A 25817-nucleotide genomic window follows, 5' to 3' on the forward strand; every position below is an offset into this window, starting at 1 on the left:
GTGACGTAGGAAAATAAGATGTCTGCGCCCAGTGTAACACGTTTTGGATGACAGTCAACTGGAAGAATCAAACCATTTTAAATTTTTTTTGGTCATTTTAATTTAATTCACACCTGTGATATGGTAGAATTTAGGTCTTGGAAGGCTTGCTGGCCTCGTGAGGGCCAAGTTATAACTTGTAATTGCTTCTAGTCGTCGGTGTTGATAGGGCTGTTGTTGTGGCGTGTAGTACGTGTATGCCCAACTTGTTACCACTACAAAGTATCAGCACCAGAAAGTCATGGGGAAACCCAAGAAACAGAAAGCATCAGCGGTTGCTAGTCAAAGTGCGAAACAGGACAATGTTGATGAAAAAGGTATACACTGAATGCCTTGAGTTTCAAGAAGATTATATTCTCTGATCACGTTTAGAACTGGAGCTGATTGATAGTATAGGATTTTAAAAGTGCCTGATTTTTTTGAAAATTGGAGAACATCTCATGTATCCTAATATGTGTTATTCAAATTCTAAAATGTTTACATAACCCTCATGTACCTTCATTTGTATGTGAGATGTTGGACATCCTGGCACTTCACTCGCACAAGGTAGCATCAAGCAGACAATGAGGTGAAAGATAACATGGGAGAGTATAGCGATATGGCTGATAATAACCAGAGATGGTAGTTTGTAAGGCAAAAAAACAATGTGCACAGCATATATAAATTGTGAAGGTTAACACGACCTGGTTTCGGACTTATTGAGCCATGAACTAGAGTTTTAATTTTTTTTTGACAATGTTTTCAACACCGTGTGTGAGCGAGTAAGTGTGTGGTGCAAGTAAAACTGCAAATGCCCGGATGTCTGCAATCTTGAATATGATGCCAACTAACGCCATAGTTGACACATTCCTTATGCCTATGACTATGTGTTTTAAAGTCTGACTTGAAACAAGAGTCATGATAATGGGGATAAAAACCCAATAGCAAAGGCACCAATCCCAGTCAGCTTTTTCTTTCAACATGGCAAAGCTGATGTTTTGAAACAGTCGGACATTCAGCTAAAGTATACTAACTATGCTGTTATGCCTGTTCAAAAAAATAGTTTGGAAAAATTAAACTGTATATACAGGATTGAGCTTTCTGTAGGTTTGTATATCTGTATATGTATATTGGTTATGAGCTTCTGAGCTTTTCACTGTTATACGTGCTGCCTGTCAGGTTAACAGGTGTGTTATGTTTGGGTGACAGAAGTAAATAACAGTTGTTTGTCAGGTACCTAACAAACCCACCTGATTTGAGGCTGTAGCCGAAACATGCAAACTCATTGCTTAAGGCCTCAGCCAGAGTTTTAACAGTCAAATCCAACATGCTGATATATAATATATCGGTATATAATAAATCAAACCATCTTGCTACTGCTCATTTTCTTGCTATTTGTAACATGTTGTGGACATTTAACCTGTTTCATGCATTCAGGCATAACAATTGTCGGTTTATTTAGGAAAGAAAAACTACTCATTTGCTGCGACCACAGGGGAAGAAATTGACATTGATGGATTACAGAAGGTAATGACACAACTGGCCGATATTGGGTATTAAGTTTGTGCCTTTCAAATTTAAAATGATGAGAAAATAGTCTGTATATGTATAACAGATTATAATCCATTGTTGTCAAAAGTCTTCTGGAAGACACTATATGTAGATGTGAAATGGTGCTAAAAATTCAATGAAGTGAAAAGTTCAGTGATCTGTGATTCACTCTGTAAAATGTTTTTAGCTCTTAAAATCAAACATCATAACACTTTGCCTATGTGAATGTTAAAAAAATGTTTCAGCCCCCCATTTTGAATTATGAGTCAATTATTCATTATTGTTGCTTATTTATTTGTTTATTTCTTTGTATGCCAAAAAAGGTTATCCTCCCACCAGCAATTGAGAAAGATGTATTAGATTTAATACAGGAGAGTCATAAAAACCGTCCACCAGGGGAAGTGTCCAAGAGATTAACATCAAAGAAACTCACAGTAAGCTGAATTATTGTCATTATTGTATCAGTGTTCATACCTATTATTTCTACACACATTAACCAACTCTGTTCATTTTTTTGACTGCGGGAAATTCTCGCAATTGAATGGGCTAATTGTGCTACATAACCTGGGCGAGTATGAAGTTAATGGGCACACAGGATCCTCAAAATTATACAGCAAGTCAGATCATTATTTTAACCCCATTGTTGTCCAAATATGTTACAAATGCCACTTAAGGACCCTATTAAATCTAGTATCAGAACTAACTCTTAAGACGCTTGAAAAACTAGGTTCAGGGTTTTTATATGTTACACTATTATTATGCAGTATAATAAGCCATTTAAATCTGACATTCTCATGTAGAGATGTGTTCTGCAGTATCTTTGAAATTGCTTATATGTATGCTGCTTTTATAAGCTTATTAAATTAAGATCACTTTACATTTTTTGATGTATAAATAGCTATAAATGTTGAACATTTATTTCAAGTTACCTGGAAAGTGTGAGACTGCACTCTGCATCACATTTCTGCTTTTTTTGTTATTGGACAACAAAATAGGCATAAGCCGTATACCCCTGTTGAACAATAAACTGCGTTGTACATGGGATTTCTGTTTTTTGGTGTTATTGGACAACAAAATGGGCATAAACTGTATATTCCTGTTGAACAGTGAACTGCGCTGTACATGGCATTTCTGTTTCTGGTGTTATTGGACAACAAAATGGGCATAAACCATATACCCCTGTTGAACAATGAACTGCGCTGTACATGGCATTTCTGTTTCTGGTGTTATTGGACAACAAAATGGGCATAAACCATATACCCCTGTTGAACAATGAACTGCGGTGTGGTGAGAAACTTTATTGACTACTTCACTGTTTTTGATAATGCCAATATTTGTTTCATGTTTTCATACTGTCAACATTCAACTATTTTGCGTTCCTCCATTTCAGGATGTGTATGAAAGTTTATCACAGACTGGTTTCAAGCATGATCAGATTGAGAAGGCCATGAATCACATAATACCTCTAGGGGGAGACTTGGTGGATGCCCTGGACTGGCTGTGTTTGGTTTACTCCCAATGGTGAGAGCTGGTCTACACAGAATACATTTGTCATTAGAGATGGTGTAGCCTGGGTGGGTCAGTGTGTATTTCACATCAGGCTAGAAGCTTTAGTACATGTATGATGTCACCAAACCGCTTGTTAAGCTTGCACAAACTGAGAATTGCTGTTGGTTTGGTTTTTCATTTCAGCAGCAACTATGCAAATAATCAATTTTATAAATCACCTTGTGCGTTGATGTTTCTGTCTGGAGGTTAGTTTTTCAAATTTTTGGCATCCTGTTGTTTCAGATTGTCAGTAAGTTGTTGGTAACTTACCTTATGTCTATGGTTTACCCCAGGCAATTCCCAGGCAATTCAGTCCTTTATCCATAAAACTGACCCCCATCGTATAAGTATCAAACTTAGATAACTACCAATCAATTAATCTTCTGTAGCAATGTTTCCTCTTCCTCTCAGCAGATTCATTGATCTGAGATCTGCTACATGCATGATGCTTTGTTAATACATATACTATGGTATTTTTGACAGACAAACTGCCTGAAGGTTTTTCTGAAACTCTTCAGCAGGAGGAGGTGAAAAAGAGACCAAAGTTTGATGTGGAAAGATTCAGCACAGCACCAGTTCAGCAAATTCCTGTGCATCAGGAAGTCCAACCTTATGAAAAGCCAGCTGTAACTGATACCAAAGTGAGTTGCACTACATATAAATGTAACAGAAATTATTGTAGCTGAAAGTTGTCTCCCACCACCATAATGCTGATCACAAATTCCTGAGTACGATGAAAAACACCAACCAGAAAAATAAATAAATTGTTGTGGCCATCCTATCCTGTACAAAACCAAAGGACATTGTATATAATGAGGAGGCGGCATATTTTTTAATCCCGCGAGGTGGCACGAATGTGAAGCAGGATGTCAAAAATGGATTGTAACGTAACGTCTACGCCATTACAATAGATCAGATTATTTTTTGTAACATCGTACTGTCTTTAATGTGACGTCATCATGATGAGCTGGGAAAGGACATCTGAGGTCAATAAAATTACATCAAGGCCCTGCTACCAGCTGAGCTGGACTTGGACTCACAATGACCGCATTGGTGAGAGGCTCCTAGGTGATTATGCTGCGCTGATGCGTTAACCAACTGAACCACAGAAGCCCACTCGTGATTAGAGATGGAAAAACTTCCTGTGACGTCAGAGTTCCTAAACTCTGAGAGGATTTTCCATAAAGCCCACCAATTCAGATGTTTGAATGCCTTTATCTCTCTTCACAAAGAAAGTGGCATAGTACGCATAGTTTTAAGTGTTCTGCTTTGTGATGCCCACTTTGATTTTTAGAGGTCTTTTCCTTGAACAAAGTGTATTTTCTCCTGTGGAACAGGCGTCGTCTGGAGCCATGAAGGACTGGATATTACAGTATGCTGGTCACACTTCAGAGGAGGAAGAAGAGGGTCCAGAGGAAGAGACTTCTGGCAAGACGCTTGATCCAGTAAGGAAAAAATCAAGTTCTGTTTTTTTTTTTTTTTTTTTTTTTTTTGCGTTGAAATATTGTATTGAAACAGCATGAACATTTGCCTGAGCTCTTTTTGAAGTTGGAATTGTTATTTTCAGATTGTGCATCAATTACATTTACAAAATACTATGGCATGTGATGTTTTAGAATGAGAAGTATTTGGAACTGACAGCCAGACTTCTGGACGCACGATCACAAGCTGGTCAGGCTAAACAGGAAGGCAACAAGAAGGGTCAGAAGGAGGCATCTTCTCTTATCAGGAAGCTTACTTTGGGTTAGTATGTACTCATCAAGTGCGCCCCAGTAAACATGTGTTGGTGGGGAACCATCCTGTTAGAGAATCTTATATTTTGGAGTGTACTTTCCAGGTAATAACACATCTTGCTCAGTGGGTTGGATTCCCCCATGTTACATGGTAAACTGCAAATTGTAATTGTCATTCCCATACTGTTGTTACACGGTTGTTCTTATTATGCCCACAAAAGAGGAGGGGTATATAGCACTTCATTTCTTCATTTGTCAATGGTTTGGATTTTCTGTGATTTACCCACATTTATGTCTCGTATGCCCAGACTCTAAAAATAAAAGAATTGATTTGAATTGATGATCTTCTTGTCAGAAACTTATTCATAACTCATAACAAGTGTTTCATGTCTTTAAAACTATATAGAATGTTTTCCTTTTTTGGTGCAATGTTTTATTCATGTTTTAATATTTCAACTTAGGACTTGTTAGAAGATAAAACTTTACATTTGTCAATATTCATCTTATTATTTTTTGTGTTCTTTGTTCAGAAATGGATGTACTTGAGTGTCATGCTAACTTCAACCCTGCCATTAAGATCAAGGATATTGATAAAGAGAAAGATAAACCACCACATGTTAACCCTGTGGGTGGGGCAGATGCTGGGGCAGGTCCAGGGGCAGACGATGACGACTCACCCATGGATATGTCTGCGCTATTTGCTGAATCAGAGGATAAGCCAAAACCAGGTAACTGATATCAGTGTTGTTTTTTTTCACTGATCAGGATAAATAATCCACATGCATGAAACACAGTAGCTGACAGAAATATTTTTGAAACTTTCAACAGTGTTCACAGGCAACCTTTAATAAAAATTGAGTACTTGTTAGGATCCAGAAAATGAGCTTTGTAGTTTGAAAGTTTAGGGCCATTTTTGATGTTTTGTTTTTTCTGACTCTTACCAATCTTGTGCTGGCTCAGGCATTTTATGTGTTAGCTCTCATTGAACATATGGCCCTTTAAAATGACAGCGCTATTCGAGATCTAACTGTGTACATTGATGCTCAAAGTCAGGGGGTTCATCAGTTTTTATCTCTGTACAATCCGGTTTACTCCATCCATAAACGTGGCCGTTGTCAGTGACATAAGGAAAACCTCTTGAGCTTGAAACTAATCAAATAAATAAATATATATAAGTTTTGCACAAGCATATTAACGGTATAGGATGTATAGGATATATTTCACTGTTGAGGGTATTTTGGTCATGTCCTATTTCAGTCCTTTCAGTCTTGAACCCATGCCTTCTGTTGCCTCTAACCATTCTGCCAAGGCAGGGCAGGATAACAGAGAAATTAGTAGGCATTAAATGCTAATCAAAACAAAAAAATGTGGAGGTATAATTTAGAAAAATGTCTTCACCCAGTGAAGAATCCAGCAGTGAAGAAGGAAGCGTTGGACATTCGAAACTTTGAGTATACACGTCAGCAGTGGACAGGTAAATCTCCAAAACAATTCCTGATAGACTGGGTGAGAAAACACCTGCCCCAAAGTAAACCACCATCCTACAAGAAAACCCAGGTGCGAGGGAACCTCCATAAGTGCCAGTAAGTGCAATGTCTCCTACACACATGCAGTCTCATATAGTCATATGTGCTGAGAATGTTTTTTGCTCGCCTGGTTGGTAATGATTATGGCATGTAAAAATGATGTACATCAAACCATAAAAAATCTAGTGCCTTTATAAACTAAGTAGTCAGGTTATCGCACAGTGAAAATATTTCTATAAAACTTTCCTCCCTGTCCGAGTCAGTTTTGATTGATGGTTTGTACCTGGTTGACTTTGAGAACAAAGTAAATAAGAACAGATTTACCTTTATTACTCATTTCTTAAGAAAACAAGTTGGAACTGCATGTAAGCTCATGCTGGCTTCCTGTCTATTTGTACGTGGAAAGGTCTGCAGCAACCTGCAGATAGTCGTGGGTTTCCCCCGCACTCTGCGCGGCTTCCTCCTGCCATAATGCTGGCCGCTGTAGTATAAGTGAAGTATTCTTGATTACAGCATAAAACACCATTCAAATAAACAAAATAAGTAAACAGAACAGCATTTGTCATATCAGTTTAATAGGAGGTTTATCAGGTACTTAGCCAAAGTTAGGTGGTTTACAATGGACTTCGCCGTTTCCTCCACCCATAAACTGACCCCTGTCATGTAAGGAGAAAATTCTTTCGTATAAAGTTAAACATCAATCGAATTAATACATAATACATTACCAAAGTATTGGTAAAGAAGCCTGTGCAAACATGATACAGTATGTTTCCCTGTACTGTATACTGATGTGTGCAATTGAATGTCTGCTTGGTATACATGCTGTGTAAATATGACTTCTCCCATTTCTCAGGGTAACAGTACAGAGAAAGAAGACAGGAGATCTGATTGTCACGCCTGAGATCTTGTGTGAGAACAGTAAAGATGCTGAACACCTTGGCTGTACATTGGCTCTCTACCACCTGTGTAAAGGCCAGGTATGAATTTGTTTCATTTGAAACAACAGGCTCTTTACACAACAAATCATTAGCTTTTCAACCTAACTAGATTTGAAGTTGTAATGTGACCTTATTATGTGTATGTTCCTGGCTTTAATGTCTTTCAGATCTGATGTTTGGGCTCTTCATGTCACCTTGAACTAAAGTTGTGTATTGGCCTCAGTTCGGCTGTGGCATCAAGCCGAGAGGCTTTCCCCAGGTTACTCTGGCACTGCAATATGTTAAAAATTTTATATCAACATGTTGATGACAAATGATGATGTATTAATGTAACATTGTTTTGAAAATTTCCTTTGCAGTCTGTGTATCAACTTCTTCCTCCACCATATCGTGATGTCTGGCTGGAGTGGGAAGGAGCAGAAAAGAAGGAGAAAGAAGCCAAGAAATCTGAGAAAAACAAGGTTGGTCACAAGTAAATATAATGTTAACAGATTAATTGGAAATGACAACACGTGTTAGTACATGCATCAAAATGACCATGTTTAAAAAATGACTTGTTTTTTAGTGAATTGTCTGAGATTCAGAGTAATGTCATACCATCAGACCGTATATTAATGTCCTGGTGTTTCAAGCCGAGAGATCAGTTCCTCAGCAAGCTGCTGAAGAAACTCCAAATGGAAGATGTGAAAGAAATCAACAAAGTGCAAGATTTCAAAGAGGACACTGAGGAATCGTGGGAAAGTCTAGCAGATGATGATTCAGTAAGTATTTGGTTTTTTTGATTCATTATTTAAATGAAAATAGGTCAAACTCTTACGTACTTTTTTTGTTTGTTTTATCGATGTGATACTCATGTCAGTATTTTAAGCTAAAAAAGAAGCTGGAATTCCACAACATTGAGTTTTGGGGTCTCTCATAAACCTTTTATGATATTCCTATTGAGTTAAGACAAAATATTTTTTTTAGAACAGCTTGAATTTCTCATGTAGGATGTTAACATCAAGCAGACAAAGGTAACCCATGGCCATGAAAGGAGAAGACATTTGGATGGGGAGCAGATGAAGCAGACGTTCCAGAAGAGGCAAAAGTCTCCACAGTACCAGAGGCTAGCAGAGACACGCCAGACTCTCCCTGTATCTAAGCAAAGAGACGTTGTCTTACAGAAGATCAGGTGTGAGAACATCCTGGTGATTGCTGGAGAGACAGGAAGTGGAAAGAGTACCCAGATTCCACAGTTTATTTTACAGGTAACCATGGTAGCAGCAGTTCTTGTCTCTTAGATGTGATGAAGTGGTCTTGTGATTCCATTTATTTTAAACAAGCCAACAGTCACACTGTACTTATTTTGTTTTGTGGTATTATGCAGTTCAGTAAGATGAGAATGTATATTCTAGATGTTTGTTATTCAACTATTTTCATCCCTATTTACACAATGTGAGTGATATTAAATTGGGTCTGTCCATCTATATATCAGTGTGTCTGTCATGCTTTTTTCTGGACAATAACTCCTCCAAATATTGTCTGATTTTGATGAAATTTGTGTGCAGGTTGACTTTAGTGGAATCTCTTGTGTGAAAACCAGTCCAGTTCATGCATACGTTTTCCATATTTAATTCCATGATTCTCATAAGTGGTTGGTTTTCATGCGATAAATGCTTAAATATGTTGATGGTTCCTGTACTAAATTTTTGTGTGTAAATTATTTTGTGGCTCATCAGATCATGTTCAAAAACCATTTCGATCTACTGACATATTATGAGTATTTAATGCAGGATATAAGTTTACTTAATTTACATGTTGATTTATGTACCTACATGTAATTGTGTTTTAGGATTTCCTGGAAGTGGGTCAAGGTCACAAATGTAACATCATCTGTACTCAACCTCGGCGAATCTCTGCCATCAGCTTGGCCAATCGTGTGTCAGAAGAACTTGGGGAGGCGGGCCCTGGCAGTCCAAACTCTTTCTGTGGATATCAGATAAGGTTTGAGTCAAAGAAGTGCCAGACAACGCGGTTGACCTATTGCACAACTGGAGTGTTGCTACGGCAACTCCAGCTGGATCCTCTACTGTCAGAGGTCACTCATGTTATTGTGGATGAGGTAAAGAAACATTTAAAACTCATTATGACTTCTTATACTGTCTTCAGTTTTCAATTTATTTTCTTTGAAAATTTAATTTTTTTTTCCATATCATGATTCGTCTTACAAATGTTACAGACTTGTTTAATCATTTTTAGGTACATATCTTTTTTTATTTCCAGGAACACATTTAGACATATCCAGCTTAGTTGGTAATAATTCTGCAAACGAACCAGCCTGAACTTTACTGTCTGTCTGTGTGTTTTCAAATCAGCGTGACAACAGAACACCTTTTTTAAAATAGAATGTCCATAGTTATGCCCCTTTCCCATGTTTGAAGAGGCTGGGAGTAAGGTCATGTTCAGGTGGAATTTAAAAATCTTTTACAGGTTCACGAGAGAACCATGCAGGCTGACTTTCTCATGATTGTTCTAAAAACAATCCTGACTAAGAGGAAAGATTTCAAGGTGGTGCTGATGAGTGCGACATTGGACAGTGCAAAGTTCTCCTCTTATTTCTACCACTGTCCAGTTATTAACATACCAGGGAAGACATTCCCTGTAAAGGTAGGTGTTTCCCCTTTGATTTTGGATGTGGCGACAAAAAATTTGTTTTTTTTGTATCCTCTGATGCTTTTCACTTGACAGTAGTAAAGAAAAAATTTGTAAACAGTTTTTTTCTGCGGTACCCATATATGTTTTATTGGCCTTGTGCGCTTGTTAAATGTTGCACTTGGTTTGCAAAGATGCGCAATTTAAATTAGATGTTACGAACATTTTTTCACTTTTTGTCAGCTGCTGAATGTGTATAATGTAGAACCAGCAAGTGCCTGAAGAAATGTGTAGAAACAGCAAGTGTCTGAAGAAATGTGTAGAAACAGCAAGTGCCTGAAGAAATGATGGTAAACTGGTGGTGCATTTTGTACATGTAGGTGCTCCATGTAGAGGATGTTGTAGAAGCTGTAGGATATGTCATAGAAGAAGATTCTCCTTACTCTCTCCGTATGGACTCCATTCTTCAGGTGAGAGGTTTTTATGATTTGTGTGTGTATTCTCTTTCAAGACTGTGGGAGGGGTACAGTATTTATGGTTCCATACCATTTTGCATATGTAGATTTTACAACGCCATTGAAGTGTTCTTGCACTTGACTGACCTCCTGTTTTGTTGTAGGAAGAGGAAGCCAGTGTGTCTGTAACAGAAAAGGGAGGAGGACAACAGAAAGTGGACTTAGTCTGGACGAAAGAGGATTTCTTTTCTATAGATAAGGTTTGCAAATTACTTCAGTTAGATTACAAAATTTTGAATGAATTGACAGTCTTGCAAGTTTGATAGCGTATACTTTTCTTTTCTCTGTTTGTGGACCCTTGGTGACAATAAGTGGATGAGGACACTGATGTGACCTCAGTCTAATTTTCTTTGGAGACCACTAGTTTTTCATAGTGTGCACATTTTGTTTCCCCCACCCATAAAAGTGACTGCCATTGTATAAGTGGAGAAATTCTTGAGTAAAGCATTGAACAATCAGATAAATAAATACGTCATACCTGTCTGACCTGGGGCCAGTTTCATGAAGCTTAATTAGCTTAGTAAGCCCTTATTAACTACCATGATAGTGTATGCTGTAGAGTTCACTTAACACTAAGTATGCTTCATGAAACTGATTCCTGTATATTCACTGCCCTACACAACCCTGGAGCAGTTGATTCAGCTGATGCTTCTCACATTATGCTGTGTTCTTGTGATTACATCTGATTTCCTTGAGGTTCTGATACCAGGCGTCACACAAAGTAGCCCATACATGACCTGTAAATCAAATGATTTGACAAGTACAGTTTATTTATGTGGAGTTTGTTTATGTTGATGAAATGAAGAGCTGGATATACCTTTAGTAATCAAGATCTTTTCCACCAATCTGGTCTGAAAGTAAAACGTGAAACTAGGAAATAACAGGCTGTGGTATAGACATCATGGTTACATATCATCATTTGAATGACCGTCAGATAGTTACATGGAGATTTGTCTGAAATCAGGTTAGTGTGTGTGTTTCTGCTACCAGAGTGGCCTTAACCCAGATAGATACAGCCTGAGGACACGGAACACCCTCACGCGGATGAATCCTGACCGTATTAACATGGATCTGATTGTGGTAAGATCATGGGTTCACTTTTGTACATTCACGCCGAATATGGCTTTTCAATACATGCTTTTGATTTACCAATGAATTAATGCGGACACTTTATTTAAAATTAGCTTTGTTGTTTAATGTTGTATTTGTCATACAGGAGTTCAGATTAATAATTCATAATAAGCACATTTTGAGTTACCATGTTTAATATTTACATACAGTGAATAGTTTCACCACCAAGCCCATGTAAGGAGTATTATTTATCAAAATAAAATGAGGCAAAATGTTGTGATTTTTTTATTCTCCAGGACTTGTTAAAGTTCCTTAGCTCTGACAGAAGTCCATATAAGTCTGTAGATGGTGCAGTGTTGGTGTTTCTACCCGGTCTGGCTGATATACAGGAGTTGTATGAGCTTCTACAGGCAGATAGACACTTCTCCAACACCAACAAGTACGTGGCATTCTGACCTTCAGTCTTCATATACTTTAGAAACTTGCCTGGTAAACTTGCTCTTTTGTTGGCCAAGACTTTTAGATTCCAAAAAAGAACTTTTATCCAATTGACCAAAGTATCCAATTGTTTAAGACTTAATACCAGATTTAACTTTAAGCCAAGTCTACAGTTTTGTACTTAGCCCAGATATAATTGCATAACAGTATATTAAATATGAGCTAAAATTGCTGCTGTTGTACTTTGATTTTGGAGAACTGCGTCATCTGCTGAGTTTGGTTAAAAGTTTAAGTGTAAAATATTGTACTTATAATGGTATGTTTTTTGTAATTGATTTCAAGGACACTTGGGGTAGTTTTGGGTGGGTAGTATATACCTGTAGTGAATCTTGTACTGTCCTGATAATAATAGTGATGAGGTAAGAACACATTCTTAACCTCACCATTATCAGAACTGTTAATGCTGAATTTCAGTGACTTACCTTTCAAAGTATACCTTGTTTTTACTTCCAGGTATAAAATTTTGGCATTGCATTCTGTGCTGTCCTCACAAGATCAAAGTGCTGCCTTTTCAGTGCTGCCACCTGGTGTTCGTAAGGTTGTTATAGCTACAAATATTGCTGAGACAGGCATTACAATTCCTGATGTAGTGTTTGTTGTGGATGCTGGCAAAGCCAAAGAAAACAGGTGACAAATGATTATTCTTATACATGTTTATTTTATTGGCTTATCAATCTTTGGTAAATGAATTCTTTGTGAATATGGCACACCTGTATGTTCCCATTCCTGCTTGTTTACAACTCCTCAAGGACACCTCAGTATTAAAAGACCACATTTTAACATTTTACAATAATGTTGATTTGTCCTGACAGAAAAACTGATTGAGATAACATATCTTGAAATATGTTATTTTACAATATGAATTAAAATATGTTAATCATCATCTAACATTACAAACCTGACCAAATCTTTTAAATAAGTGAAATATTCATTGAAAAATTTCAGTCAAATATTATTTTAATTATTTTCTAGGCATCATGAATCTAGCAGACTGAGTGCCCTTGAAGAAGTATTCATCAGCAAAGCCAATGCGAAACAGCGTGAAGGTCGTGCAGGGCGTGTCCGTGAAGGTTACTGTTTCAGGCTCTACTCTAAACGACTGTAAGTCCATGCAGGAATTGGTGACAAACCTCAAACCATATATGTGTCAAATATTTCCTTGCGTTTGAACAAAACATCATATTTTTGATTATTTGTTTACTGTAAACTACAGACTGCGATATGGGTCACTGAGTTTGGTTCATATATGTACATATATGTTATCACCTGCATGAGATTCTCCCATCGTAGACACGAGCACCTGTTCACATGGTACATGCATGTCCACAACCGTACATGTGTATTTATCAAAGATGTTCAATCTTACGTTCTTTGAAAACCACATGTCTGCCACAAACACGATATGCATATCTGTGCAGTATGTCAGAAAGTTCTCAGTAGGCTCTGCCAGGAACTCTGATTCCTTCCTAAAACTGACTGCTATCATGTAAGTGAAAAATTCTTAAGCGTGTCATTATGTAACAATCAAGTAAATAAAATATAAATATTTTCAGGTTTGAATCTTTTCGAGAATTTTCTATACCTGAGTTGCTACGAGTTCCTCTGGAAGAATTGTGTCTCCATATTATGGTAAGAATTACAAATATATACATGTATCTTACCTATCAGCTGAGCCATGCATTTTTCAAGGAAAAATGATTAAAAGTTAACTATTTTGTTGTTTTGAAGTATATTGAAAGTGCGGGCATGTCCTTTGTCAAAAGGATGTTAAAAGAAAATGTTCTTGATTGTTTTCAGAAATGTGATTTGGGTGATCCTCAGAAATTCCTGTCACAAGCACTTGATCCTCCTCAGCCTATGTCAGTTTCCAAGGCAATGACCTTACTGCAGGAGGTTGGAGCCTGTATGATTGGTGACCACACTTTGACACCTCTAGGTCACCATCTTGCAGCACTTCCAGTTCATGTCAGGATTGGCAAAATGATGATATTTGGTGCCCTTTTGGGTTGCTTAGAACCTGTGGTAAGATGATTTTTTGATCAAATTCATAAGGGTGCCTCAGTGACTGAGGCGGTTAGCGCACCATCACAGTGCACTGACCCAGGAGCCTCTCACCAATGCCGTAGCTGTGAGTTCAAGTCCAGTTCCTGCTAGCCTCCTCTCCAGCCTTACTTAGAAAGGTCTGGCAGCAACTTGCAGATGGTCGTGGGTTTTCCTCCCACCATAATGCTGTCCGCCGTTGTATCAGTGAAATACTCTTGGGTACGGCATAAAACACAAATGCATGCAAATAAAAAAAATCAGATTCATAAAAAATTGCTCTGGTTATTTCTTACACACATTTCAGTAGGGCCAGGATGGATGTGTTTGATTATAAATAGGAACAAATATAGTTTAATGCAGAAATCAAAGAACAGAACCCACTTTCAGAAAATTTTTTATGACAATATATTCTGTGCAGCATCTTGTACGAAAAAAGTTAAGAGAAATATGCATGTCTCATAAACTTGAATTCCACATAAATTAAAAGAAAGATCAATATCATATTTGCCCTGTGGATGTACAGATACTGTACATGTATATGCACCAGTAGGTGCAAATGATGAATTGCCAGTTGTCTCCCTTCTCTAGGCTGTAATTGCTGCTGCCATGACGGGGAAGTCTCCATTTGTTGTGCCATTAAACAAACGAGATGAAGCTGACCTAGCCAAACGAGCCTTTGCCGTGTCCTGCAGTGATCACCTGACCCTTTATAACGCTTACCTCAGGTAGGAGCTAGCTACATGTAGTCAGTCCTGTAGTGATCACCTGACCCTGTATAATGCTTACCTCAGGTAGGAGCTAGCTATGTGTAGTCAGTCCTGCAGTGATCACCTGACCCTGTATAACGCTTACCTCAGGTAGGAGCTAGCTACGTGTAGTCAGTCATGCAGTGATCACCTGACCCTGTATAATGCTTACCTCAGGTATGAGCTAGCTACGTGAAGTCAGTCCTGCAGTGATCACCTGACCCTGTATAACGCTTACCTCGGATAGGAGCTAACTACGTGTAGTCAGTCCTGCAGTGATCACCTGACCCAGTATAACGCTTGCCTCAGGTAGGAGCTAGTTACGTGTAGTCAGTCCTGCAGTGCTCACCTGACCCTTTATAACGCTTACCTCAGGTAGGAGCTAGCTACGTGTAGTCAGTCCTGCAGTGATCACCTGACCCAGTATAACGCTTACCTCAGGTAGGAGCTGGGTACAGGTGGAAAGTCCTGCAGTGATCACCTGACCCTGTATAACGCTTACCTCAGGTAGGAGCTAGCTACATGTAGTCAGTCCTGCAGTGATCACCTGACCCTGTATAACGCTTACCTCAGGTAGGAGCTAGCTACATGTAGTCAGTCCTGCAGTGATCACCTGACACTTTATAACGCTTACCTCGGGTAGGAGCTAGCTACATGTAGTCGGCCCTGCAGTGATCACCTGACCCAGTATAACGCCTACCTCAGGTAGGAGCTAGCTACATGTAGTCAGTCCTGTAGTGATTGCAGGACCCTTTATAAGCTTACCTCAGGTAGGAGCTAGCTACATGTAGTCAGTCCTGCAGTGACCACCTGACCCAGTATAACGCTTACCTCAGGTAGGAGCTAGCTATGTGTAGTCAGTCATGTATTGATCACCTGACCCTTTATAATACTTACCTCAGGTAGGAGCTAGTTACGTGTAGTCAGTCCTGCAGTGATCCTCTGACCCTTTATAAGGCTTACCTCAGGTATGAGCTAGCTACGTGTAGTCAGTCCTGCAGTGATCACCTGACCCTTTTTAATGCTTACCTCAGGTAGGAGCTAGCTACGTGTAGTCAGTCCTGCAGTGATCACCTGACCCTTTTTAATGCTTGCCTCAGGAAGGAGCTAGCTACGTGTAGTCAGTCCTGCAGTGATCACGTGATCCTTTATAACGCTTACCTCAAGTAGGAGGTAGCTACATGTAGTCAGTCCTGCAGTGATCACCTGACCCAGTATAACGCTTACCTCAAGTAGGAGCTAGCTGCGTGTAGTCAGTCCTGCAGTGATTACGGGACCCTTTATAACGCTTACCTCAGGTAGGAGCTAGCTACATGTAGTCAGTCCTGCAGTGATCACCTGACCCTTTTTAATGCTTACCTCAGGTAGGAGCTAGCTGCGTGTAGTCAGTCCTGCAGTGATCACCTGATCCTTTATAACGCTTACCTCAGGTAGGAGCTAGCTACGTGTAGTCAGTCCTGCAGTGATCACCTGACCTGTTATAAGGCTTACCTCAGGTAGGAGCTAGCTGTGTGTAGTCAGTCCTGCAGTGATCACGTGATCCTTTATAACGCTTACCTCAGGTAGGAGCCAGCTACATGTAGCCAGTCCTGCAGTGATCACCTGACCCAGTATAACGCTTACCTCAGGTAGGAGCTAGCTACATGTAGCCAGTCCTGCAGTGATCACCTGACCCAGTATAACGCTTACCTCAGGTAGGAGCTAGCTACATGTAGCCAGTCCTGCAGTGATCACGGGAACCTGTATAACGCTTACCTCAGGTAGGAGCTAGCTACATGTAGTCAGTCCTGCAGTGATCACCTGACCCTGTATAACGCTTACCTCAGGTAGGAGCTAGCTAAGTGTAGAGTTTTTTTAGGAAGAGCATTAATTGGAGGATGAAGTGCACATGCGCACTCATATTGTATCAGTGGAAGTGCTTGTTAATGAAATATGATGAAGATAGTATTTTTTTTTTTTTGATGACAGTTAAATGACAAAATTTTCCAACTTGAACGGAATACATGTATTCGTAATAACATTGTGCCGTATTGTCATAGTCTTAGTGCCTTAAGCGGATTATGGCATATTGTCATGGTCTTAGTGCCTTAAGCGGATTGTGGCACATTGTCATAGCCTTAGTGCCTTAAACAAATTGTGGCACATTGTCATAGCCGTAGTGCCTTAAATGAATTGTGGCACATTGTCATAGTCTTAGTGCCTTAAACGAATTGTGGCATATTGTCATAGTCTTAGTGCCTTAAGTGGCTAAAATGTTAGATTGTGTACATGTCATACCTCCAATGCTTGTTGCTTCCCCTGACTATTGTGTTAAACGTCATTCATGTATGTGTCTGTCATTTGTACAGGTGGAGGAAGTCAGCAGAAGGTGGGAGACAAGCTGAGCTGGACTTTTGTAACAAGTCCTTCCTGAAGAGGAACTCACTATTAGAAATTGAGGTACTGTTCTATGTCAGTGATAAGAATGATCCTTTCTAGCATGACATGACATCATGTTCATTGTACATGTAGGTAGCAAATGATTTGTTTACCAGGCTGTTCAATGGACAGCAAGATTGTTTTAAGATATTTGGTATCTATGGGGTACTCAGAACTGAATGAAATGGGTTATTTATGGTTACTACTTGTTGGAGGAGGGTGGCCATGTTTAACATTGTTGTGAGACTTGCTTCAGAGGTATAGCTCTTGTTAGAGTAGCTTGAAGAGTTCAAACCTCCGCCATGTTTTTGAACTGTTCTTTACGCACGTATACATGTATGTGTAGCAATATGTGAAGCTCATCATAAGGTGAACTGCCAGGAACCTGCGATTGGGTGTGGGTTTCCACCAGACTCTGCCCGATTTCCTTCCACTGTAATGCTGGTTGCCCTCATATAAATGAAATATTCTAAATAAATAAATAAATCATAATGGGTAAGCATAACATTCAGTTTTGCAAAACAGGGCATGATTCTCATTGTTTTTTTATTCCAGAATGTGAAGAAAGATTTAATAAAACTGGTGCGGTCAATTGGGTTTGATTCACCTGATAAGATGAAGTTAGGGAACAGCCTCCCTCGTGAGTTGGTTGCCATGGTGAAGGCTGTTCTAACAGCTGGCCTGTACCCAAACATTGCCATGGTCAAGTACGAGGCACCTGTGGATGCCGCAGCCAATCCTGAGCAGCGGGCTTGTGTGATGGAGACGCCCCATGGGGCAGCTCAGGCCCATCCATCCTCCATCAACAGATTCCTGAAGGCTAACGGACTTGTAGTGTATCATGAAAAGGTGAATTAGTAAACCATAATCCTGACATGGTACCAACGAAACGTTTATGAATATGGTGAAAACGTTGATCAAATTTTAAGTGAGTAAATGTATTGCTATCAACTATCCCAGGAGAATAGGGTTGTACCGTGGCATGGATCAAAAGTTGACCATTGGCCATTGATGTTGAGTAAGGCTAGAAATCTGTTTTGCAAGTAAATGTAGTGATGTTTTTGTAGCTCATGCTCACCGTTATCTCTCTTTTGCCAGTGGTGTTTCTAACAAACTTACCTTATAAATCTCTGTTTTGAAAGTATACAGGTACATGTATATGCTATATGTCTGTGTTTATTCAATTTTTGTGTGAAGTCCAGTTAGTTGTCAGTCTCCCTATGTTATATATGCCAGGCAGACATGGGAGAACATCACTTAATTTATGCATAAATATTTGTCCATGCAGGTGAAGCACACTCGTGTGTATATCCGTGATTCCTCGCTTATCTCCCCTCATCCTGTTCTCCTGTTTGGAGGTGATATTGAAGTCCGCCACAGACAGCAGGTTGTCAGTGTGGATAAGTGGCTGAGGTTTCAGGTAAGGTTCAAGACTACTGGAAAAGTTATGTGTTTGTCAGTCCGTAATATATTTTAATAGAATTATTGTTAACACTAAAGCCACAGATAGACTCCAGAAGTGTCAACAGGCCTACAGATATAATATAACCATCAAAGCTACGGAAAAGTTTGTTTCCAAAAGTGTACTGCAGAATTCACTTTGGAGTGCTCACAGGGCTCCAGAATTACCAATGGCTCTTCTAGACTCCTGTCTCATTCATGTTTACATAGCCACATACGAGTTCGTAACAGGTTTTATGTCTTTTTTTGGACCTATAATTATAGACCTATGCCAGGACAGGTGTGATTTACAGAGAACTCCGGCTGCTGGTCAACCGTCTCTTACAGGAGAAGCTGGAACAACCTAATAAAGACCTGAAAGGTGAGTTTAGTCATCATTCTGTAGACAAAGCTACTAAGCCCTTTTACATTCTTATCGTTTTCCTCAAAGTGGCAGAGTGAATTTCCATAGTCTATGAATCTGTTGGTTTTGCCATTCTTAGTGTGCAGGCTACCAAACTACAGTCAGTATGTTTATTTTTTTGCCGCCATGATTTCTTCGGTTTTCAAATAGTGGATTGTGTTATACCATGTTAAATTTTTGCATGAGTATTCTTCATTGCCAGCTGCACAGCTTAAACAAGTCTTTGTTTTAGTCATACTAAAGCTGTGAATGTGTATGCCTGATTAAACTTCGTTGCGAGGTATGCTGGTTTAGTAAGCCAGGATGTCTCAGCCATGGATGTCTATGTTTAATATGTTGTGATAAAATTCATTGCAAGCTGCAGAGCTTTAGTAAATACTTCATAAGCCATGTATATGGACGTTTACCTTACAATGTGATATAATTTCATCATACTTACACATACTCTGTCACCCTGTTTACTGTACAAAGTTGTCTCCCTTCGTTGGTCTCAGTCCTGATACTCCCTTGACTTCCAGATAATCGACTCCTGTCTGTGATAATTCAGCTGCTCAAGATTGATGCCAGGTGATGATAGCTGTTCACATATACATGATCATCACAGCTGGAATTCATGTGAAGGGGAGCATAAATAGACAACACCATTGATGAAGAATGAACCATATATATTATTATGAATCAGAAATTTCATATCAGAGATTATGACTGTTCATAAATGCAACAGCTTTATTTAATGCAACATTGTACAGACATAAATATGTTAAAAACAATGAAATAAATCTATATCTGTATTTATTCGTTTGCTGGACTTGTTTATGTAAAGTATGTTGTACATGAGGACATATTAAACAAGTGGAATATTACAAAAGAGTGAATATAGTGATACATGTGGTAGATTTGGTCAAATGTGAGTACCAATACATGAAAACATTTGCGAGATGTAAATGCACACAGTAATACATATACCTGGATCACAGAGCTTGCCTCTAGGGATCAAATGTCTCATTTCACGTATGAGTACCAATGTTTATTGAAGTTAAAATTTTATTGGAGGTAAACAAAGCTATTGAAACAAATATTCAAATATATACATGAATAAGGATAATCGCAGTAACAAGAACGCCTTGCTTATGTCTTGAATTAAACACATTTTGTGTCATTATGATGAGGTGACTCTAATTACTTGTGAACATTTTTGTTGTCATTAAATTTATTAATATGTGGCAGTATTCTTATAATATTCTAAATTGTAGGCCAAACACCATTACATGTTGGAGAATAAGCCAGATAGCAGTTTCAAGTTGGTCACAGTTGAGCATGAGCAGAAAACATCATAAATACAAGTACATGGTCCTTTATGTACCTCTATTAACATCACAAACTTCAGTGTAGAGCTCAGGTGTAGTTTTCTTCTCAGTGTTTTTGACTTTTGAGTTTTCCACGTGAAACAGTCCTAGAGCCCATGTAGGGGTATATGTCCAGGTATAAAGCCCACGTAGGGCTCTAGGGCTGAAATGTATGACTGCCTACGGTTACAATGCTTTTATCACAGCCACGAGGGATTGTTTGTCTACCAGCCATGGAATTCAGGTCATGCGCAGTCTAAAAAGTTGTCTGGCTTATTTGTTTGAACCTCGAGGTTAGTAAATGGCCATCAATCTCTGACATGATTGAAGACAAAGTAAAACATATATTGGTCTCTTTTATATCATATGATGTCTTGCTTCATGTGGTGTCATCATTATACGAAATTGGTCAGAAGTTTGATTGGCTAACATCCACTTTACCTGTTTAGATGCTCTCATACACCATATTGCAAGTTCACATAATGAAACCAAAACACATATCAGAATTAATTCACATACAATTTTTAGAATTTCTTGATGTTGTCCGTCAATGTATGGCCAGATGGTTCAGTAGACATCTGGTAACATATGACAGAATATGACACCATTTCTGTATCTTGTCTTCTTCTATCTGGTAACAATCGGTGCTGTTGTGAGTGTGTAGAATTTCTACACACTCAACTTCAGTTTAATTTATTATGTAGCTGTCTACCTTCCACACTTTTATCTCATTTTCACATCACTGAATCTTCGAATGGTCACCTTGTTCTTATCTGCTTCCTTAACGATGAATGGAGCCTTACACACCAAAGCTATTTGGCTTTCAGTAAAGCAGTTATGACGCCATGGCATCATAGAAGGACAGAATGTACTAGTATATACATGTAACGAATGTGTGAGGCATTCATGTGACCTATTTGCCACAGCACATGTATTGCTTACGATTGTACAAATATATGTTCCTGATTGACAGCAGGGACAGGTCTTGTGTGACCTCTACTGACACCTGTTGTTCTTATGCCAGTGGCTCAACTTGCCAATCTTTGCAAAGAAAGGCTTTCTGCCCTCTCATTCCATCTCTCCTACTCAGTCTGTCTCCCCTACTCAGTCTGTCTCCCCTACTCGGTCTGTCTCCCCTACTCGGTCTGTCTCCCCTTCTCCCCTACTCAGTCTGTCTCTCCTACTCAATCTGTCTCCCCTACTCGGTCTGTCTCCCCTACTCAGTCTGTCTCCCTTACTCAGTCTGTCTCTCCTACTCCGTCTGTCTCCCCTACTCGGTCTGTCTCCCCTACTCAGTCTGTCTACCCTACTCGGTCTGTCTCCCCACCTAGGTCTGTCTCCCCTACTCAGTCTGTCTCCCCTACTCAATCTGTCTCCCCTCCTAGGTCCATCTGCCGTCTTCAGTCTATCTGCCATCCTGAGTTTATCTGACCTTCTCAGTCTATTTGCTCTTCTCACAGTATCTGTCCTCCACAATCTATCTAGAGGCCTCCTTGCCAGCGCAATGCAATGACCAAGGAGCCTCACACCAATGCGGTCGCTGTGAGTTCAAGTTCAGCTCATGCTGGCTTCCCCTCAGGAAGGTCTACAATATACCTGCAGAGTGTAGTGGGTTTCCCACAGGCTCTGCCAGGTTTCCTCGCACGACAGTGTAAAACACCAATCAAATAAATAAATGCACTGATCTCTCTGCCCTCCAAAGGCAACCTGCCCTTCTCAATTTATCTCCTCTAAATCTGTCTACCCTCCTTAAACTCTCTACTCTTCTTACAGCATCTCTCCTCACAGTTTCTGCCCTCCTTGATCTATCTCCTGTTCTCAAACTACCTCTCCTCCTCAAACTATCTGCCCTCCTCGGACTATCTGCTCTCCTCACACTGTCTGCCCTCCTAAAACTGTGCAGGCTGTAATCAAATAAGTGAAATATTCTTGAGCAGACTAAACCAATAAAAAAAATAAGAAAATAAATAAATAAATATTCTCCTCTCTTGTTCTCCTTGCTATCTGTGATCAATCTATTTGCTCTCCTCACCCTATTTTCTTTCCCAAGCCTCATCTGCTCTCCCCACCAGTAACTGTTCTCCCCACCACTGTCTGCTCTGCTCGCAACTATGTGTTCTGCCCACCATTATCTGTTCTCTTTCCCACTAACTGTTCTCCCCACCACTATCTGTTCTCCTCACCACCATCCGCTCTCCTCACCACTCTGTAACTGTTGTTACTACTGTCTATTCTCCTCACCACTATTTGTTCTTCTATTCACTGTTTGCTCTCTACACCACTTTTTCCTTTCAGTACCACTATCTATTCTACCCATCACTATCTGTTCTCCTCCCCACCACCATCTGTTCTTTCCCCCTCTGCCACCATCTATTCTCCCCACCACTGTCTGTTTTCCTCAACCCTGTCTGTTTTGCTCACCACTGTCTGTTTTCTTCATCGCAGTCTGTCCTCTACACCACTGTCTCTTCTCCCCTCCAAGTCTTTCCCACCACTATCTGTTCTCCCCATCTCTATATGTTCTCCCCACCACTATCTGTTTTTCTCACCACCCCTCCATCTGCTCTCCTCAGCTCTATCTGCTTTCCCTACCACTATCTGTTCTCTCCTCACCACCAGCTTTGCTCTCCATTACTATCCTTTCTCTCCACCACTATCTGCTTTATCTCTTCTCTGCTCTCCACACTATTTACTCTCATCACCACTTTCCATGCCACTATCTGCTTTCCATGCCACTATCTGCTTTCCCCACCACTGTCTGCTTTCCACGCTACTATCTGCTCTCCACACCACTGTCTGCTCTCCACACCCCTATCTGCTTTCCTCACCACTATCTGCTCTCCACACCACTATCTGCTTACCCCATCACTGTCTGCTCTCCACACCACTATCTGCTTACCCCATCACTGTCTGCTCTCCACACCACTATCTGCTTACCCCACCACTATCTGCTTACCCCACCACTATCTGTTCTCCTCCCCACCACCATCTGTTCTTTCCCCCTCTGCCACCATCTATTCTCCCCACCACTGTCTGTTTTCCTCAACCCTGTCTGTTTTGCTCACCACTGTCTGTTTTCTTCATCGCAGTCTGTCCTCTACACCACTGTCTCTTCTCCCCTCCAAGTCTTTCCCACCACTATCTGTTCTCCCCATCTCTATATGTTCTCCCCACCACTATCTGTTTTTCTCACCACCCCTCCATCTGCTCTCCTCAGCTCTATCTGCTTTCCCTACCACTATCTGTTCTCTCCTCACCACCAGCTTTGCTCTCCATTACTATCCTTTCTCTCCACCACTATCTGCTTTATCTCTTCTCTGCTCTCCACACTATTTACTCTCATCACCACTTTCCATGCCACTATCTGCTTTCCATGCCACTATCTGCTTTCCCCACCACTGTCTGCTTTCCACGCTACTATCTGCTCTCCACACCACTGTCTGCTCTCCACACCCCTATCTGCTTTCCTCACCACTATCTGCTCTCCACACCACTATCTGCTTACCCCATCACTGTCTGCTCTCCACACCACTATCTGCTTACCCCATCACTGTCTGCTCTCCACACCACTATCTGCTTACCCCACCACTATCTGCTTACCCCACCACTATCTGCTCTCCACCATTACCTGTTTTCCTCACCAATATCTGCTCTCCAGACCTCTATTTACTTCCCCCACCATTATCTGCTTTCACCGCCACTATATGCTCTCCTCACCACTGCCTGTTCTCTCTGTTACTGTCCTCTCCACCACTTTCTGCTGTATCCACTACTATATGTTCTCCACATTACTACTTGCTCTCACCACCACTCTGTTCTCTCTACCACTACCTGTTCTCTCTACCACTACCTGTTTTCCCCACCACTGTCTGCTCTCCACACCACTATCTGCTTTTCCTACCACGATCTGCTTTCTCCACCACTGTCTGCTCTCCACACCACTATCTGTTTACCCCACTACTATCTGCTTACCCCACCATTATCTGCTTACCCCACCATTATCAGCTCTCCAAACCACTATCTGCTTACCCCACCACTGTCTGCTCGCCACACCACTATCTACTACTACTATCTGCTTACCCCACTACTATCTGCTCTCCACCACTACCTGTTCTTCTCACCACTATCTGCTCTCCAAACCACTATCTACTCTCCACACCACTATCTGCTTACCACACCATTATCTGCTTTCTCGCCACTATATGCTCTCCTCACCACTGTCTATTCTCTCCGTTACTGTTCTCTCCACCACTTTCTGCTGTATCCACTACTATCTGTTCTCCACACCACTACTTGCTCTCATCACCACTCTGTTTTCTCTACCACTACCTGTTCTCCCCACCACTATCTGCTCTCCACACCACTATCTGCTTTCCCCACCACTGCCTGCTCTGTCCATTACTCTCCACATTATGAATTTAGTATAGTCCATTTCTGAACCAATACAAATCCTTGTCTTAGCCAATTTGTAACGTTTGCCCAGGCATGCTAATGTGTGTATCTGCTCTATTCTATGTAAAAAGTATTGCACTACAATATCATAAGCATGTGGCTGGTTAGAGTTGGCCTGCCATAACGGCTCCACCCATTATCCACATGATATTGGAGGGATCATGCTGGTAGAAATCATGGGATTCCATAAAATGAACGATTTCATACATAATTATTAGACACTTTGTTTGCACCGTAAACGGATATGTAAATAAAAAATAGATCAGTCATCTACAGTTGACGTAAGACGTGAAAACATTCTTGATACAGATGATAAATTTTCCGTTACAGAGGTCAATTATTAAGGGCCATATCAGTGAGGGAGAATTGAGTTTTGAATACTATATATGTATGTGGTCTAATTCATTTGAAAACTCAAAACATACAAGTGATTGCCCTTTGACTACATTCCACCTTGACAGAAACTCTGTTATATACTTACATGGTGTTATAAAAATGTAGACTTAATGTTAAAACACACAAAAATCTTCAGTTGTGAGTTTGTCAAGGATTTGAAGATATGATGCACAATACATTTGTTTATGCAGCGATATTCCTTAGAAACGATTTGATCTGTAAAATACCGGTAAAATGTGTAATCTATCTTTCATAGAAGCAAATAAATGTGGAATAAATGAGATCATGGAGTCTGGTAAAAGTCATAAATATTCGTCATATGTACATGTTTGTGATGTGAACTGTGTGGACAGGACATCCCCTTCCATCCTCCATCCCAATTCTTCTCCAACACCCCCCCCCCCCACCACCCCCACTTACCCCCTTACCCATCTATTACCAAGTAGCTCCCAGTGCCCAGATACACTGATATAACATCACTCAAATACAAATTAGATATTATGTACATTTATAAAACACATGT

General features: G+C 40.1%; 1 protein-coding gene across 1 annotated transcript; it reads left to right on the plus strand.

Annotated features, from left to right (window-relative positions):
* The first annotated feature begins 18 nt into the window (after window positions 1-18).
* On the plus strand, window positions 19-21551 carry LOC135461245 (ATP-dependent RNA helicase DHX29-like). Its single transcript, XM_064738250.1, has 29 exons — window positions 19-356; window positions 1481-1545; window positions 1893-2003; window positions 2960-3087; window positions 3599-3758; window positions 4455-4562; window positions 4734-4860; window positions 5381-5578; window positions 6253-6433; window positions 7230-7353; window positions 7674-7775; window positions 7947-8075; window positions 8304-8561; window positions 9146-9415; window positions 9784-9960; window positions 10326-10415; window positions 10565-10660; window positions 11451-11540; window positions 11828-11970; window positions 12483-12656; window positions 13002-13130; window positions 13583-13658; window positions 13827-14051; window positions 14661-14797; window positions 17167-17257; window positions 17792-18085; window positions 18525-18656; window positions 18962-19058; window positions 19619-21551. The coding sequence occupies exons 1-29, from the start codon at window positions 281-283 to the stop codon at window positions 19669-19671; spliced, it is 4041 nt and encodes a 1346-aa protein (XP_064594320.1). The 5' UTR covers window positions 19-280; the 3' UTR covers window positions 19672-21551.
* The last annotated feature ends 4266 nt before the right edge of the window (window positions 21552-25817 follow it).

This window comes from Liolophura sinensis, chromosome 1, assembly GCF_032854445.1.
Source record: "Liolophura sinensis isolate JHLJ2023 chromosome 1, CUHK_Ljap_v2, whole genome shotgun sequence".
Taxonomy (NCBI): Eukaryota; Metazoa; Mollusca; class Polyplacophora; order Chitonida; family Chitonidae; genus Liolophura; species Liolophura sinensis.

What these genes read in the sequence shown, in the direction of transcription:
- LOC135461245 (XM_064738250.1), top strand. Translation starts at nt 281, where the DNA reads ATGGGGAAACCCAAGAAACAGAAAGCATCAGCGGTTGCTAGTCAAAGT. An exon ending in ACATTGATGGATTACAGAAG is followed by an intron (nt 1,546 to 1,892) that starts GTAATGACACAA and finishes ATGCCAAAAAAG; the next exon opens with GTTATCCTCCCACCAGCAAT. An exon ending in TTCCACAGTTTATTTTACAG is followed by an intron (nt 8,562 to 9,145) that starts GTAACCATGGTA and finishes ATTGTGTTTTAG; the next exon opens with GATTTCCTGGAAGTGGGTCA.